Raw genomic sequence first — 20,174 nt, forward strand, 5'->3', positions numbered from 1 at the left:
AAAATTAGTGTATTCTAGAAATTCTTGTTAAATTTTGAAATATATTTAAAAACTGGAAATATTATTATTTTCTTGACCTGACGAGAGAAACCGGAGTCAACAAAATTTTTTAAACAAAAAATTGCGCTTTATTAGACTCTCGGAAACATAAATGAAAAATCACGCATATTCAGCGAAATGGCGTCCAAATCCCACTTTTGTGATCTCTGCAAGTTGCTCCAGAAGATCAACGCAAGCCTGCAGAGCGACGAGTGATGATAAATAAAAAAATAAATGTGTCTCAGAAAATTTTTTATATTTTTTAAAACTTTTTTATTTATTGTTCGTATTCACTCGTCATCATCATCATCATCAAAGTTCATTCACAAGCAGGATGCACGCTAAATAAGTAAGAAATGAATGATGCCTTCTTTATAAACCTCTTTCAGTCTGAAGAAAAAAAGTATAATAACAAAGTTTGCAATACAAAACGTTCCCTACTTTTGTACTTATTTACAAATATAGAGTTTATAAGTCTAACATAAAAATACAGAAAAATCAAGTAGTTTAAAAAAGGTGAAGAGAGCGCATCATTAACAGAAAGAGAGACGCATGTAAGGGCAAGAGTTGCAAAAACTCGTGCAAAAAATATGCAAATATGGCAAACTGGCTTCTCTCATAATTAAGCAGAATTTCCTTCAAACATTTAATTCCCTACTGTAATTAATTAAATCGAAATATTAAGCGCTCTCAAAAATGCGTCAATCTGGCCGTTCGACGCTGCCGCAGAATTCGCACTTAATCCAGACTGAAGATTTGACGAGGGCGATGGAAAATTAAGTTCGCGGACTTCTTGTCGCTGAATTTCTGCCGTTTGATGCGCCCCAGGTCGCAAATGGGGTGGAATAAATTGCAAATTGCTTGTTTGAGTTTGTTGCTGCTGTTCTTGCTGTTGATAAGCATGTCGCGCTAGGAATTGGTTAATTTGGGAGGGATCTTGTGGTTGAGGATGAGGAGAATTGACCGATCTGCCCTGTGGGGGCTCGGACTGATGATAATATTGAATTTGAGGTTGTCCAAATTGCTGAATCTGTGTGTAAGCTCCGGCTCCCGTGGGGGTGGAGAAGGTCGGGGCGGACGTGTAAGTAACCGGCGACGGGGATGGAGACGGGTTGACGGAATAAGCACGAAGCTTCTGGGTCAGCTCGAACTCTTCGTTCGTGTGAGGATTGGCCTGCACTTGGACGGAAGTGTATTGTCCACTTTGTGGGTCGTAAACGAGTTCGGTGCGGTATCGATTACCACCAAAGGAGGAGGTTGGTGGTGGGATTTGTGATGATTGGGGGGATGTGGGGGGTGGGCTCGCGGTGGCTTGTTCTTGACGGAAGGCAGCGTTTCCGAAAACCTGACGTGCAGACAAGTATTTTATTGTTCGCACTCATTTCAATCAGATATTTAACCAAGAGTGGACAAAATATGGGTACTTTGTCAAAATGTGTACAGTATTTTGATCTCCGTTTTTCCTAGGGTTTGGATTTCCAGGGCTGTTAAACCCAAAAGAAGACGACAATCTGCGTGGAGAAGACAGCAGTCATTCGAAAATACAGGTTTCCTGAAGAGAATAAATTTTCATCGCTGTCAAAATACTTTATTTTCAAAAATCTTGAAAACAGTGTATTCAAACACTTTGACAGCGATGAGAAATTAATTTCTTCGTACAACCTGTTTTTGTATGATTGTTGTATTCTCTATGCAGATTCTTGTCTTTTTGTGGGTATAAGAGCCCGGAAACCCTCCTGGGAAGAACGGAGCTCAAAATCTTGTTCACATTTTGACAAAGTATTTTTCCCACCACATTTATAATTAAATTACCTGTCGCCCTGGTTGGCTCGGTTGGTGCACGACCTGTCTGAACGGTTGCTCATACAATGGCTGAGGTTGGTTTTGTGGTCGGGCAGGGATGGCGGCGAGGCGGTGAACTTCCTGGTCAAAGTTGAAGAGACCTCGGCCAAATCCGGGGGGCCTTCTGTTCGTGTCCTCCTCCAAGGACTGGCTCACGTCTTGGAAGACGGAGGGTCGGATGGACTGGAACGAAGGGAATGGTTTCTGTCGGACGAGGAGGGAAGGTTGGTCTTCATCCTCGGCTTGGTTCGTGGCGAAGGTTGGCGATGGGGCTGGGGTCGTGATGCGGACGCGTTGACGGAGGACGAGACCTTGCTGCTGTTGTGGAACCCGGACGCGTTGTCTACACAAATGTCAAGATGATTATTAAGAGGATTTAAATTGCCATTTGCATAGGACTCGGTTACTCATCGCCAAAATCAGCGATCATTTTTCGGCTCTGGGAATTTAATTTAAAATTCTGGAGGACCAATTTGTAGAGCAGGTAGGTGCCAATTAAAAAAATATATATACCCCCAGATTTTTACAGTTTTTGAAGGAGGGGATCTCATAAGTTTAAGAAACCTTCACAAAAATTTGAACTAGTCGAAACTGGCTTAAAAAATTCCAGCGTTCCATTAATCAACTCATTTTGTACAAATATGTCGTCCAGAATTTAAAATAAATTCCCAGAGCGGTAAAATGATTAAAAATGCGGTGATTTTGACGATTAGTCATCGAGTCCTACGTTAATTAGTAATCTTAATACTCACCGGACTGCTGGTCGCACAAAGTTGACCAACTGATCTTCCGGCAATTGTTCTTCTCTAACTTGTTGGAGGCCTTGTTGAATATTGTTCTCTGAGAGTTCGGAAGGTCGCACCCTTTGGCGGAGGATGGGTCGAGACGGAGCTAGCGCGTCCTCTTCCTCGTCCGCTTGTTCTTCTGGGTTTGGATTGTTGGGGTCGCACGGGTTTCCGGAAACGTATTCAAACTCTCGTCGCACTCCTTCGGGGTCAATGTAGCCATATTTTCCTCGCACGACGCAATCCACTCCGCGCGTCTCCTCCTTGAATGAACCATCCTCAGCCTCGTAGCCGAAAGTGAAGGAACCATCCTCGTTGATTTTCTAAGTAATTAAAAAAATATTTAACTTCCCGTTGTAAACGAAGAGACCAATGTTCCGTTTCTTTCGGGTTTGCTACATTTTTTGCATTGCAAATTTGCAAAGCAAGAAATGCGAGAAACTGCAAGAAATATGCGCCATCTAGCCACGCGCCGTATGAAAAAATAACGGCGGGGCGTCGTTTCTTTCACCTTGCATTTCTTGCAGGTCAAAATAGCTTTAAGAAACCACTTTCTTCCAGTTATTTCTTGAAATTGGTTACTTCCACCCGAAACACTAAATGTTTTATTCAATTTACCGAATAGTTTCTCGTCGTCCCCACTTTTTTTTCCTCATCGGCAGCCCCAGCAGTTCCACGGCTCGGCTTGTACCGTACATTTCCCAGGAGGGCGTCTCTATTCACCTGCGACGTTGGTTGGCGGTAGGCGAGTGGAACGGTGCGAATTGGTTCCACCACAGCAGGTTCGCGCTCTTCGTAAAATACCTGAAATAGATAATTACCCATCAATCAATTTTCATAATTTAACGCGACCCTCATTAACTAACAGTGACCCTGCATCTATGCAAATACAAATAATAATTGCCTGCATGCACCACTTATTAAAATTATGCAAAAATTTACACGCACATAAATACGCACCAAATTGCTCCAATTCTCCCAACAGAAAATTGCATTTCATCATCTTTATTAGGACGTGCAGAGGATATACAAATAAGCAAGTAATAAAAATTGGTCCAAAAATCAAACACGTGACGTGACTAAAAAATACCGTGCTTTTATAACATCAATAAATTTGTAATTACTGCATATTTTTACATAATTAATCACCAATTTTGCCAAGTTGATTGGCCCAAGTGTAAAATGAATGAAGAGTAAGTGATTATAAATATTTATTGCTGTCTAACTCTTAATGTTGGAGAGAGAGAGACTTGTTAATTATTCGAGTTTAACACAGGTACCAGAACCAACCACCAATTAGCAGCCGATCAGACTATCCAACAGAAGTATACGACGACACCAATTTTGTCGTCGATTTCTTTACTTTTTCCCTTATCACTCTCTTGGATTGTGCAAGAAAGAAACCGCTTTAGTCGCCAGGAGCAAGAATATCAATAATATGTAACGCAGTATAACAAGCTCTCCTCTTTTTTTGATCGAATGCACAACAATCAAAATCTATAAATGGGAAGGATTCCGTTCTGAATTGGAAATACTGCATGCATAATAAATAACAATATGTAATCGCTTCTGGTCTAATTCTGACCCATGCATGCATGCATAAAAAAAATGCTAAGGAACTCTCATCCATTGTCGACACGCTAAGATGAGAACACAACAACAATATTATTCTGTGTACCACTTGTGGTGTGGTCTTTCATTCAGGAGACGATGAAAAGTGGTCATCTCATCACTGCAAATCTTCTAAACACAAGTGGTTGGTTGATATTTTTAATACATATTTTTGGCACAATCACACCCTAATTTTCTCTCAGAAAAGAATGAGCCACCCTTTTAAGGCGTAGGTTATCGTCAGTGAACAGACCAGCCAACAAAGGAAATGACAAGTGGATAGATAGGCAAATCTTGAATGAATGAGTTATTTATGATGATCCGGCAAAGGCTAGTATTTCAAAAACCATTGGACTACTACACACTGTATGTACAACCTTGATCTATATGAATACGTATTTTGATGCATATTTGTGTACACGCAAATACATATTATGCAATATTTCATAATCAAAATTATCCCCTGCATTGAATTGAATAAGAATTATTATAAATGGGAGACCTGCCCTTAAATACTTGAAATAAAATCCAGAGTAAAAATAACTCTGATTAAGATTCTCGCATGACGTGAAGGTGAGCAGGCAGTCATTGACTATTCTGAATACGAATTAAAATTAGTTTCTTCGAAGAATAATGATCTTAATGATTGATTGATTATCGTGATATTTCTATTTTTCTTAATGGAGAATCAAAAGAATTTATTTATTACGAATCTCTCCTGATCTAGATCGATCAATGATCAAATATAATGATAATTCGAGGTGGTACACTAATCAAAGTTTTTCAAGCATTGTTTCCGTCCGATTGTACCTGTGACCAAAATATGTATGGAAGGAAATATTTGCATGTGTTTCTCATTAAATTGTTGATAATTCGAGGTGGTACACTAATCAAAATTTATATACTTCAGCCATTGTTTCCGAAAATATTTGCATATCCAAAATATGGAAATATTCTCATATAAACATTTACATATTTATGTATTCCTCGTTAAACTGTTACCCATTTATTATACTGCCCCCAAAGCAAACTAGATCTATCTAATTAGCATTCAAATCATGCCATTTACTGGTGCGGTCACAATATTACATTTACATGATGTTAGATATTCCTCGCTCTTCTGCATCCATCTCTCCCTTGATACATATTTATTTACACACGTGACGAAATCGCCAAACTATCGCCAATCACTTTCATCATTGTTTTCGTTTCCTTTCCTCCTCCTCCCTCGACGAAAAGAAGGCATCCCAAGAATACAAAAGATGCGATACACCAAACTAATTGGACTTGTGGGAGCACATTTTCGATATATTGGTCAACCTATCTGAGCCTGAACTGCATCGCTAATTGCATCCACCGATGAACGACGACGAGCAGTAATGAATGATGACCAAGAAGCAATTCTAATATAAAAACGAGATCTAATCTGATCAACGCACATAAAATGACCCGTCTCTTGTCTTGTCTTGTGTGCAGACAATGTTGTTACGCAGACGTCACATTTGCTTATTAACATGCCAATAAAATAGGCCAAGCCGACAGACGAGAAGAATTGATATGCATATGTACATACGTAACCAAGAATTTTAATAAAACAGAAGCAAAATTGTTCTAAAAATTATTAAGGAGTGACTTTTTTCTTTTTGGCTGGCGGAACAAGATTTTTTATTTATTGGATTAATCGCCATCAATATTATTACGCTCGATTAATTGGTTTGCTTAAAAATTTACATCCTGTAGTGAGCAATGTAGAATGACGGAAAATGTATGTAAAATGCACAATTTTCTTGTTTGTTTATTTATTCATGACACTTTTTATGGGCCAATAATTACCTATAAGATGAGATAAGTTAATTAAGTAATGGCGAAAATGTGTGCAAAAATTAGCACTTTTTTACACATTTTAAAGATCAGAATCGGTAGGAGAAACTAAAAAATTTCTAATTCTGGATTCATTTAAGATGCGCCAGACATTAGCACGATTTATGTAGTTAAAAAAGGCAATAAACTCATTAACTCGGGAAGAATAGGAGTCCACAAAATGGTTCTAATTTCCAAATTATATCATTAAAATTACTAGTTCTCCTTTGTTTTGTTTTGCAGGGGTTAAATTTGAATATTAATGATGGAAGCATGACTGCTTAAAAAAGTCAGTGTTTTGTTTCCCTTTCCTTTGATTATGCAAAAGTAACAAAATAATGAAATTTTGACTCTGGTGTGAAATTGTTTGTATAATTTGAAGTGCAATAAAAATTAAAACATGGAACAAATTAGGTGAGAAAAAAGGAACACGACAAAATTCTGATTCAGCTGAAATTACTCACTTACGTGCTTTTAAATATTATTGTCGTAAAATTATTTATTTAACGCCATAAAATGAAAATTATTACGCATTTAGTCCACAAAAGTGGTAATTACATATTACCTCAAATTTTAAAAAAACAAAACGGTACAAATGATCCTACACATTAAGAAATTTGTCTCATTGACATGCTGGTCATGTAAATTATGTAAAATGTTGGCACTAAAATCTGGTAATCGATTAATCGATTTTGACGACGTTTAAAAAAGAGTAATAAAAATGTGGTAATCGATTGATTTTGACGACGTTTGAAGAATAAAAATTTTACAGGAATTTTTTTTACAAGAAATTCCAATAGGTGAAATGGTTAGGTTATAGAATGTTTTTTTTTAATTTGAATTTCTTATTCAGAAATGTCTTTATTTTATTTAATGCACCAACCAAAATGTCAACTTTCCTGTCGTCAAAAACGTTTCGTATTTTTTTACGAGCAAGCTAAGGTATCACTTTATTTTTAATTTTATAGGACTTGACAAATTAGCAAAGGAAAGGTCATCCATAAAAAAAATTTAAGTTGGTCACTTAATATTTAACGTTATAAATATTATGCAATAATATTTTATTGTATTATTTTGTGGATCTCTTCATCTTCTAAAAAGAAAAATGACATTGACACTCGTCGTCTATAACAGAAGATGACTTGAATTGGCTGACATCTGCCCTGATTTTTTTTCTTGTCTCTTACAATAAAAGTGATTGATTATCTCATCCATGTCGAGTTAATGGTGAGGTGAATACGTTAAAAATTTATTTTAAACTTTTAATGCTCTTTCTTCAGCCAGAGATTATTTTTTCCTTGAGTCGAGAACAATATACGACCCTAAATTTATTATCTATTTTACTTTTACGTACGTGGGATGGGATAAGAAAATTGAAATTTGTTTTTGAACCTTGCGTGGGAAATAAATATGTAAACTTCAAATAAATTTTTGGCTGCATAAAAAAACTACTTTAGTTATTTGACCTGTTAACTAAATAATAACTATTTCAATTTAATTATTGTTATCTTCTCTGCGCAATTAGCGAGAGTGGGTAGCGTCTCCTCCCATTTTTTTTACTTGAAGGATATTGAGCTTGAAATTAAATAAAAAGTGAGTGAGATGAGAGATAACTAACTAACTTCTAAATTAAAGTCAAGTCAGTGGCATTCTGATTTTTTAAGCTGCTTATCATACTACACACACACTTTTTACTTATTAAAATTGCACAATCCATGCAGCGCGGAAAGTGTGCCCCTCCTCGCGCTGACATAACGAAAATTGATTTATTCACTGGTTAACAAATAAATAGAGCCAAAATCTACTTTTTGAAATGACAGATCTGAATTAGATTCAGTATTCAGTTGTTAAAATTGTGTAGTTAGTTGACTTCTTGTCGTCGTCCTTATTCGCTGCACAATTCAACTTCAAATCAATTATGTAACTTTGTAAACTGCATGGGATGTAAAACTCGTGGAGGATTTTATTTTATTTGGGTGACCAGACCAGACCACGAACAATGCTCACGGCGTTTTAATTACATGTAAAGCCCTCCAATGAAGTGAGACTACTTGCATCTCAATATCAATTTTATGAAAGCTGAGTCTGTCCAATTTGCAATATTATATAGTTTTTTAAGCTGTGTATTTAGGAGGAGATAGTAATACCCACGCCAAAGAACAGAGCTGTATATGCAGATATTCACCTGGTGGTAATACCTGACTGAATGGGAATGAGATACCTTCCTGTACATTGATTGAAGAGAGCAGATTCTACTTTTGGTTACGTAATGGATGGTGAGGAAAGGCCGAGATAAAATAAAATCTCAGTTTTCCTCAGGCTTAGACAAGATTCGGAATGTGATTTTGGAGATAAAATTGAGATGGTGGTCAGTCAATCGATGATGGGATAGGAAATTGAAGGGAAATAATTAGGTTCCTTGCATATTAAATTTCCTTCCTTTTTGGTCGATGTAAAATATTGCATAGTTTTTTTTACGGGGTATGTTCGGTAATTATCAAGTCTTTTTCTTAACAATTAATAAAATTTCAAAATTTACGACGTCCCTATTTTTTACGGGTACGGTTTACGGCAAAAATTACTCAATTTCTCTACAAAATTTATACCTTACTTGTTGCTTTCATTTTTAGTCTATGCAAAATATTGCTTGATTTTTTATACGGCTACGCTTTCGGTAATTGTCAATTTTTTTCGAAATTTACGACATCGCTATTTTTTACTGGTATGCGGCAATAATTACTAAATTTTTAAATAAAATTTCCAAAATTTCTACGGCTTACTTGTTGCTGTTGTTGCTGTTGGGCTTGTGGTTGCACTACTCGCTGGACCTGTCTCTCGAGTGGGATGGCATTCTGGCTCGTTCTCTGTCTCAAATGTTGCGTTTGTGGCTGAATCTGTGGCGCAGCTGGGGAGGAGGAAGATGACGTCGAAGATGTCGACGTTGTCGACGTGACCACCGTCGTCGTTGCCGTTTCCGCCGTGGGCTTAGGATTTTTTACGCGAACGCGACGAAGCCGTGGCCCAGCTCGGACGACGTTGCCTTGATCATCCACAATGACTGGACGTCGGACACGGTACTTCTTTAATACGCGTTTCGGCGTCGTCGAGTCTTCAGATTCTTGAGCGAACGATAATCCTACGACAAGCGTGAGGAGGAGGACCGTCGAGACCTGAAAGTTTTTAGGGGGTTTTCAACCATATTTTAATTTCTGAAGATTTTTTATACCGAATTTCTGAATCACAAATCTAAAATTCCGTATAAAAAAGCTAAGCTAATTTATTTTCTTACTCTTGATAATCTCATTTTTCCACTTTTTCCCTAATTTCCAGTCGTTACTGACTCTTATTTCCACACTTTTTGTTCAACTTTTTTTCCACTCTTTTGTATTCACTTTTTGTCACACCAATTCACAAAAGTTTGTTCAGATCGTTCCAATTATCCTGCTTCTTGGTTTTTGACATTTGGCGTGCCTCGAGTCTCTTCTCCCACGGACGGAGAACAAATGAAGTAGAGAGTGAAGCCCTGTGGTATTTTATCGCACCTTTTGCTCCTATTTCAAAGACGTCGTAATATCCATCGTGGCGTGCATGCAGAGTATTTAAGAGGAGTCATTCCAATCCAATCCACTAAGAAATATAGAGCAGACATCGACATCAGAAAGTACATAATAATAATAAATAGCAGAGCCAATGGTTAGTTGGTTGGGTGAGATAGTTAGAAGCTGACTTGGTCATGTTTTCATACGATATTACGTGCATAGTTGCTTGATGGATGATGGCATCGTAAGAACTTTTCCTACGACGACGACTACGAAACTTGGGGCGCAATAATTGTATACTTCACAAAAGGTTTACTTTACACACGAGTAAGTAAGTTATTATTCTTGAAGTTAACGTGAACGCAAAGGTATTTATGAGTATGTATGTGTGTATGTTATTGAAATGGTGGGGATGGTGGTGGTGTTACAGTTCTCATGTTTTATGGAAGGATAAGATGCATATTTTGATAATGCGGATTCAATCGTATCAAGAACTTTAATCGAGAGGGGATGGTTTGAGATGTCACTAATTAATGAGAGATACACGGTTTAAATTAAAATGAGACTTGTTTTCTCGCCATGACCGTGAGTAAGGTAAATACGTCTTTTAATCTTAATTATTAATAATATTTACTTGGCAGTTGGTATTTATTAATTTTTTTATCCCACATTTTTTTCAATTAATAAACTTTGATGAGCAGGTGGAAAATTTAATTATAATTTGCCCACAAACTATAATTTTAATATTTACGCGCTTATTTACAAACACAATTTTTTATATTTAACTGTACTTTTTGCACTAAATATTGGCTAATTAAACAAACTAACAGATTTACAGAGTAAAAATTGAAATTTTTTGAAATTTTCCTAATTTTATCTTACTTTCTGGATCATCAATCTAATTTCAATAAAATTTACACCTGAAAAGACAGATTTATGACATCATTCTCCTCTTTTATTTCATTCATTCATCCATTTTCGCCCTCACAGAATTTTGGCTTACTTTTGCCACTCCTTAATTTAATTTTCTTCTCACAACTTGCACTTCCTTCCGTCACTGCAAAATGCAACGAATGTTGACCGCTCTTCTTACATATTTCGCACACACATAATTTTTTATATTCCTTCATCACATTCATCTTTGATTTTAAATTAAATCGAGTAAACGACTGCATTCCATTCCATCCAATTTTCAAATCAGTGCATTTAAGCGCAACAAAAAAAACGAGTTTGCCGTCAAGTTGAGCTGAGCAGTGCAGTACAAAATTGTGACAAAGTAGCGGATGAGAGTGAGTGAGATGACCAAAAGTGAAGTCATAAGGCATCAAATACATAATGACACTCGAGACAAGTAAAACATTTATGTTTTATGACTGCAAGACAAGAGAGGAAAAGGAAATCAGATCGACTATTAACCAACCTACCAACCAACTCTCCAAATAAATAAATAAATGCACATGCACACTCGTAATTTATTGAGTTTACTGCACGCAGACGGGGGGACACAAATTTGTCATCCCTCCCTCCACGGTAGGATGACTCTATTAAGTAAATAATAACAAGTAATTGGTTGGGACAAATGACACAAGGAATTGAAGGAGTAAGTTATTACAGAGGTGCACACACGCTGAGCCAGATTACATGTACATAAGTATTTATTTATTGGTCTCAATTGATTATTGCGACAAAGTTATGTATCAAATAAATAAATAAATATATCGAAATAGGACAGGAATTTGAATGTAATGTGATACTTTTTTTGGTTAACTGGAGCAAATGCTGGCAGACATTTAAATAAATAAATAAATATTTGTACCAGTTAATTAAATGTTGGCAAAATAAGCAATTGAAATTAAAAGTGACAAGCTTATATATTGTTACTGATGACTTCATTTTTTTATGACCGACTTTATTGTAATTGAGCACTGATTTTTTTAGAATTTCAACGACATACATAATTTACATATTTAGATAATCTTATAAATTTCATGATTACGCCAAAAAATTAAAGCGTTTCCGGTAATATAAGTAAGTAATATGCCCTGAAGAAAGAATAAAATTCGAAAAACACGTGTCTTCATAAAACCACACGGTAACTTTTTTTTTTAAACGCTGCGATGAACCAGACCACCTAATCAAAAGTAAAATAATAATAATGACGACTTTTCTTTCCCTAGATTTTTCGAGATTGCTTAAAGTTAGCAATATCCTTGTTTCCGGAATTTAATCTGCTGCACAAAAACAAGGAGAACTTCATTATGGCATTTATTTACTAGTTGCAAGAGGGTGAGGTAAGGTGAGCTAAGGTTTTAGTTCAAATGTTAACACAACAAGTAGCGAAATGTGTGGTATGTGTAGCACAAAAGTTAAGTGTCGTTCTCATGCTGAACATTTAACTACTGCTTCTTTGTGTAAGTAAAGTTAAGTAAAATGCATTCAATTTTTTGCACAAATTAACCGCATTCTGCGCTCATTTGCGAAAAGACAATAAGTAAATGTATCGCGCAGTGGTAAAAGGAATGCCATCAACGAGAATTAAAGAGACAAGTAAATCATTTTTATGGCTAAAATGCGTCTAATGAGCGCATTAAGATTAACATGCTAGAATTTTTTATATGAATTAGTCCAGTAAATATGTAATAATAATTGCAATTGAATTTTACATGGCTTGGTATCTTATCTGTGTAGTTTAGTAAATACATAATTTTAATTGAATTTTAAATATTTCATGAAATACTTAATTCTGACCATTTTGTTTGTAAGATAATGGGAAGAAATGTATACCAAAAATATCTTTTAACAATCGATCTCCTTCCTGGATTAATTACTTGCGCAGATCAAAATTTCTGATAAAAAAATTGATGGGCACGTACGTAAACGAATTAAAGTTCAGGATGCGAGAAAAGTGAATCTGTCTCCATCACTCACGTTCATTTGATTCAATTCAAAACTTTTTTTGCCAAGTTACGATTAATCGTATCCTGCAACATTTTATCATAGTTCGTATGTAACAGAATCCTAAATAATATCCTGTTGCATCTCAGCCAAAATAGGAAGGTGAAGTGCTACTACCTTACATATTAACTACTACTCTGATACTTTTAGTAGACAAGATTATATAACAGTCGTGACTTGACTGACGTGTAAATACATCGATCTCATTCTATGCATACCTCTAAAACATACCTCTTAAACATTGTCCCTGTCAATATCTTCCATGCGACCATCACCCACCACCACAACCACACAATTTGCAACCTTTACCCTGGACTCAATTGTTGCAAAAATTGAAAATACTTGTTTCAGCGGACAAGGCGTGTGACTTGATGAGTACATAATTCTCTTATAATAATAATACTAATAGTTGCAGTCAGTCAGGTACATATGGGTTTAGTTAGTCAGTTGAAGATCATCAGCATTCCCAGTCGTGAACGCCTTGTTCCCTTGTTTTGCCCTTATTGCCATTATTTAAGCGAAGAAAGCGTGCCTGATCGTTTCGTCTTCATTATGAGAATATCGATGACAGTCTCACCCACCACCTCCCAAACTGCTTAAGAATTATCGACACTGACTAACTCACCATTTTTTACAGTGTCACTACCTGACACTGACTAAAACCAGTGAATAACGATGCACTCTATTTTCTATTAAAATTCCAGGCCGGCTTCACAGTGTTTCGTTTTGTCACATTTCTTGCACTTCAAAGCAAGAAATGCAAGCTGCAAGAAACTGCAAGAAACATGACCCATCTAGCCACGCGCCCTATAAACTATTTATAGCAGCAGAGCATAATTTATTGCGCCTTGGATTTCTTGCAGATCAAAATAGCTGCAAGAAACCGCTTTCTTGCAGCTATTTCATGCACGTGGTTATTTCCACCCGAAACACTGCATCAAGACTTTTTACCCAACAATTGACCAAGTCCATAAGAGAAAAATAATATTAAGTAGCTGCATTTATGTATCAAATGTAAAACAAGGTCCAGGGCCAAACCACTAGAAGAAAATAATACGCCCGACCTTGATTTGATTTTAATTCTGGCATAATTACACGCTCGATAATTTTGATTCTTGATCTTGGATGGATGGGTGTAAATTACACCCATCCATCGCAATTGTTCATTGTATGCAACTTGTTGATTGTGCACCAGATTTTCACATCAATTTTGAATCATTATCATCAACTAAGAGTAGTAATATTCAAACCAAAACAAGTTCAACTCTCAAGCCAGCCAGCAATCAGATTTTCTAACATTCAATTCGTGGTATCCAATGCGCGTCCGTAAATCACGATCCGCTTGCCTTTTTATCCTCCTTCTGTTCGATGTTGGCTTTGAATTCGATTGTGATTGGGATGAGATGGCCTTTAAATTTAATATACCGTGAGTTAGTGGCTGTTGGAAATTCGCAACCTTTTTCATGTACGAATATGGTTCATAATAATTCTTTTCGATGTACATATCTCGCTCTCACAAGGTTTCAAATAAGTAAATCCACCTTTAAAACCACACCCTTGTTATTTACAACTGCACACAATTCGTACCAACCCAAAAATAAAAATCATGCTAAATAAATAAATATTTATGTGCGAAATGAAATGAATTCGCTCAAATTTATTTGCTGATTGAACACAGTTTTATTATCAACGTTTTTTATGCAATCTTATCAATTTATTTAGACTGCCCACGGTGGATGAAGCGTAATAAATTCTTACAGTGAAAGTGTCGGCATTGCATTGTTGAAGAAAAGCAGGAACAAAAGAGTAGAATAAAATTTCCCGATTTTTTTCTAATAAGAAATAAATAAAGATGTTTAATCGCAAATTTATTTGCAAATTATTTTTCTTTGTAAATCACTTTATTAGTCGAATTTCGCACTGGACCAATTCATATAAAAGATTGTAATACAATTTTCCGATTTTTTTCCTTTTATTAGGAAATAAACATGTTTAATAAATTTGCACATTTTTTTGCGAATCACTTTATTAGTCAAATTTCAATATAAGTCGCACTTGACCAATTGATATCATTGATTTATTAACGACTTCACTCACATATTTCACACCGTCTGACTTCACAATACCCTTTTCCATACATACACACGAATTAATTCAGGTAAACGCGACAATTGCAGGCATTAATTGATCAATAGTTTGCCTATGAATGAGCCCGTATATGTAACAATGTATTCAAGTTATTAAGAAATCTAGGCACAAAATTATAGTGGAGGGAGGCCCTAATGTAATTCCGGTTATGACATTTAGCTCCTAATTTTCAATAGAATCTGTCTGCATGCAAAAAATAAGCTGTATCATTTAGCAAAATTAGCACCTTGTCATCGAAATATGTATGGAAATGGAGCAGAATATATAGGATCAAAGTCAAGTGCTACGTATAATAAAGTGTGCAAAATTAAGGGATTGACGGGATGATGAGGATCGTAAATAAATTCAAAGTTACAATTATTTCTTACTGCAACCAACCAACAAAATTGACTGTGCTCTCGACGAAGGGGTCGTGTCATCGTCATTTGCGTGGCGTGGTGTGCAAAATATTTTGCATACAACGACGACCACGACTCGTAATAATTGTATATCTACGTAATTGTAATTATCTTCCTCAATTGCACCAATTCAAGCCAAGCGGCAGTCAGCAGCAGCAGGAGTGCAGGTAATAAGTGTAATAATGTCCCCTTACTTACTTACATACATTTATTGGTTGGTTGGTTGGCAGGAATTTGCGTGTGAACTGTCATTAAGTTGTGCAACTTGACTTAATTTTCCTACATTTAATGCGATACATATTTATTTACAACAAGTAGCAAAAAAGTGCACTAAATTAATAACGGCATACAATTAACACGCCCAATAAAATAGTAAAAAATGCCCAGTAAAGTGGTAAAAACCAATAATAGTAACTGTTGCCCAGATAAATAGTTTTATGAACCCAATATTAAAGTAAAAAGGTCCAATAATGTCTTAATACATAAAAACGATACAAAATGGAGAATTACAAACATAAATCAAAAATTTATTTCCTCCACCTTATTCGATGATATATTTTAACATAGTAATTAATGCCTTCTTGGCTTAGGAAGGGCGTCCAGGGCCGCGACGAGTTCCAATTGGAATCGTTTCAGCTTCTGGACTTGGACAGAGGTGGACTTGGACAGAGGTGGCCTTTTTTAGTTTTCCAGCTTTACCCTCAGCTTTCATTTGACCCAGTGGGTCCGCTTTCAAGGTTAGCAGGTCAATTTTCCCGTGCAAGCTCGGATTGATCACTTTTTTGGGCAAAATATCAGCGATGTTGGAGGGCTCACATTAGTTGATTCATTACGGATTCTTTCATTATTAGATACAATAATTATCCGGGGTTATAATAACAACACTTTTTCACCTCTGCCCCTTTGGTTATCATACCACATGAATAATTAAGTTTGGAAAGTGTGTTCTTGGCACCTTCCAACTCTGGGGGCACTGGAGGGGGCATTTGTGAAGCTATCGCCTTACAATTTTAGAGATATCTTTTTGAGAGTATTATCTTGCTTGTCTATCAAAATCAGCTCGAAATTTGAATTTGCACCTGAGATATTCAAGCGCGAAGTCGTGAAAACCATGTCTGATCGCCTTTTGTAAAAGCAGATGTCTGCAATGCGAGGGACAAATATGGTTCTTCATGAAATAATTTTCAGTTAGGTAATCCTGGTATTCGCTCCTTCGACCAAATTTCCATTTGATTTGCCATGTATTGAAATAATTGGCCAACTGGTTTCTGCAGGTACCTTGTCGTTTTATCCATGAATTTATGGATTCAAGCCCATTGTTTGTACTTGGAAATCCCATACAGTATCCCTCATACCATTCATCCAGCTGTATAGAAGAACGTCTCCCTCAAAATATTTGATTTATGTTTGTAATTCTCCATTTTGTATCGTTTTTATGTGTTACGACATTATTGGACCTTTTTACTTTAATATTGGGTCCATAAAACTTTTTATCTGTGCAACAGTTACTATTATTGATTTTTACCACTTTACTGGGTATTTTTTACTATTTTACTGGGCCGAATAATAATATTCCATTAATAACAATGGATGATGATGAATCTGTGACAATCATAATAATTTTTGGGATTGAAAATCCTGTTACAAATGCATATTTTATTTATTTATGTCGCAGTAAGTAAATATTTGCATAATTGTGACCTTACTCCACCCAAACTACTACACGTTTAAACACCTCTTCAACCCGGAATTAAGACAAAAGCGTCGTCACCTTCTTGAGTACAAAGTCATGATATTAATCAATGCCGTGGTCGTGGTGACTTCATTAAAATCTCAATTTTCTCACGGATTGTCAATTCAATGTGGCTGCATGCATGACTTTGTTGTGCCGTATGATGGGATGATGAGGCAAGATATTTCCATTTCATTGACACATTCCTACCAACATACATCGCATTGTTACGATTTCTTTAATTTACATTGTTGCCTTTACGGCAAGAAATCGCAATCGTAATTTAATCCAGAGGACATTTATTTATTTGAATCAATTCGATTATTATTGCACAGCTATCCAATCACATACTGAATTATTGATTGATTCCGAGATATTGCTGATTATTTGGATTTCGCATTGTGCGCGAAAAACCATTTACCTCTTCGGAATAATGCAACATTGTTTTATTTATTGATGAAAATCTGCTCAGTATTCAATTACGATTAGGATTACACACGTTCATCGAGTCACCTCAGATGCAGAGAGCAGAAGCGAGAGAGCGATGTCCCAAGACGAGGAAATCTTCTGACTGACCACGCCCTGACAAAGGAATAAAATAAAATAAATGAATTGGTCACACAAGAACCAGACCAACTGCTGCTCTGTCTTTATGGCTTCGATCGAAGGCATCTGTCTCAAATATCTAGTGAGCGAGCACACTCCCGGAATTGGCAATTGTTCCAAATTTAGCTCACTAATAAAGACAAATGAATGGATTCTCTCATTTTCTTTGCACAGACGAAAAAGGAACGCGTCAGTGCAGTACAGATCTCGTTTCGGAAATGCCTGAGTGCATTCAATCACTAAATAAATAAATAAATATGTAGATGGATAATAAAATAACCTACTTCCTAAATGAGAAATGGTACGTGCAGCTGCATATGCAAAATTATGGATTGGAAAAGGAATTAAATTGCACACTATTGCGACACAAAAGTCATCAAGATCATCATGCGTCTAGTTTCTTATCAGTCGGTCCGCGCCGCAAAATGAGAGATAAACTGTAGACAAGAGGGGACGACGACGACGAAAAATGTCGCAATTGCGACTAAAACTTACATGTATGTACATATGTAGAAAGCAGTGGCTGCGGAAGCTTGAGGGGACAGAGGGGCAATGTCCCCACGGTTATTTGATGTCCCCATCATCTCCCCATCTTATATAAACCCCTCCCTCCCCTATCCTACAATGGTAATGTCCCCGCATATGTCCCCACAGCTTCCGCGGTCACTGTGCGTAAGTAGTGCAATATTCTACGCGACATGCCAAACAATGCGAAAAATATAATAATCCCTCAATTGTGGATGGATGTCGATACTCACAAAGCGTCACTTTTGTCAAAGTCAGCATCGTATCGTTCTCTGGGCCAATGGCGCATCTGTGTAACGATATTGCTTTGCTTCTGGTCATCAAGGGTCAAATATCAAGACGCGGATTGCATAACGCCATAACGAGATCACATTATTGTTCCCCTGCTATTATAGCGTATCGCGTTTTATCATCAAATATTAATTGGTTTGGTGGTGGGTTGAATCACCGTAACGTAATATGTAATATGTACATATTTCGACTGGCTATGGGGTGCGAGGAGGGATAATGACACCTAAAACAATGGCATGAAAGAGCAAAAAATGCTCAAGGGGGATTTTCTTGTCTTGTTATGACACGATATTTCTGCTCGACCTTCATTGTTGAAATGTGTGACATGACGTGTTGCGGTTTTTCATGGTGGGGTAGCATCACGTATTGCGAAATGCGCAAAGCAAAGATTTCAAAACTGAAAAGTCTAGCGAAATTGGGATTAGAAATTAACAATGGCTGTTAAGACAGGTAGAGATATTTGTAAACTGATATGTTTACGTTTAATGGTACAATTAATAAAAACAATGCAAGGTTATTAACATATTTAGCAGGACAATAATAAAATAACGATACGTAAGTACAATTTGTAGGATCTCGAATCCGAATTTAATATAAATTAATTCTAAGAATTTTAGTTATTGGTGCAGATTTTAATTTTGTTCTACGAGCAGTTATTTGTCTAATGATTAAGGTTAAATGGCGTAAATTGCTATACTTATCATCAAATTTTTATGTCCTGATGAGCTTCTGTTTACTTTTATTGAGCATAATACATACATAAATCAAGCGTATCAAAACTAGAGCATTTTTATTTTTTAAAATTCATGTATACGATATCGAATCTGAATTTACATAATTTTAATTAATTCGTATTTAAAAAATAGCTAAAAACATAAACTCTAATGACTTTAATTATTGATTCATATTGTAATTATGCCCTGATCAAAGCAGTTATTTGTTTAATGATGCATTTAACAAGTTTAAATGGTTTAAATTGCCATACTTATGATTAACTTTTTATCTGCTGATGAGCTTCTGTTTAATAACTAGGACATTTTTGTACTTATCTAACATTCCATTATTTGGCATTCTACGTCCACGACACATTTGCGAATTATTAAATTGAGATGCATCCACATCCACATTACTTAACCCTCTGATCGTTTTTTTGCCCCTGATGAAAACAAAATTAAAATTCGAACCCATCAAGTAAATGGCGTCGCACATGCAAATCTGCAGTTATCCTGATTCTTGCCAAAGAACGTTCATTGAAATTCTTCACCAAGAAGCACTAATTAAAGAGGGGACGATGACATACAACGTTTAGTAAAAAGTTGGGGTTGGGTCATGTCTTTCTTACCTCTGAATAAATATTTCTAAGCATAAGAATTACAACAAAATAAATATTTCTAACTAATAAACCATAAGAATTATAAGAACGTTCGTCCTCCCCAGCCATTTCCACACCCTTCCCCCAAGCCCTACCTTTACATACATGAGACTTGACTTTGCAAATAAATGGTAGTCAGCGAAATATTTTGCTTAATGCAATCCATATCGCGAATTTGTAGCATATTTGGTCACCTCATTTCTCTAACGTTACAAATTAGCAGTAAGTAAGTAACAAATCACACGGAATAATTAATGAGAACATATTTATTATTATTTATTTATTCATTTATTTATACGGGGTCGACGCAGGATGTGAAGAATTCACACCATGTCCTCAAATCGGAGGCGAGAATTTGATGCAATAAAATAATATGTAATACTTAACACTGCTTGTCGTGGGATTTTTGGCTAATTTTTCATAATTTTTTGCATCTCGTAATAACACTAAACAATGCGCGAGCTACTAAAT

At 36.1% G+C, this 20,174-nt stretch overlaps 1 protein-coding gene across 1 annotated transcript; it reads right to left on the reverse strand.

Annotated features, from left to right (window-relative positions):
• Nucleotides 1–295: 295 nt before the first annotated feature.
• On the reverse strand, nt 296–9,658 carry LOC110853425 (mediator of RNA polymerase II transcription subunit 15). Its single transcript, XM_022101686.2, has 6 exons — nt 9,427–9,658; nt 8,918–9,307; nt 3,285–3,470; nt 2,634–2,989; nt 1,852–2,224; nt 296–1,384 (listed from the first exon to the last, which is right to left on the reverse strand). The coding sequence occupies exons 1-6, from the start codon at nt 9,439–9,441 to the stop codon at nt 707–709; spliced, it is 1,998 nt and encodes a 665-aa protein (XP_021957378.1). The 5' UTR covers nt 9,442–9,658; the 3' UTR covers nt 296–706.
• Nucleotides 9,659–20,174: the final 10,516 nt, after the last annotated feature.

The sequence above is a fragment of the Folsomia candida genome, unplaced genomic scaffold, assembly GCF_002217175.1.
Source record: "Folsomia candida strain VU population unplaced genomic scaffold, ASM221717v1 Fcan01_Sc008, whole genome shotgun sequence".
Classification (NCBI taxonomy): domain Eukaryota; kingdom Metazoa; phylum Arthropoda; class Collembola; order Entomobryomorpha; family Isotomidae; genus Folsomia; species Folsomia candida.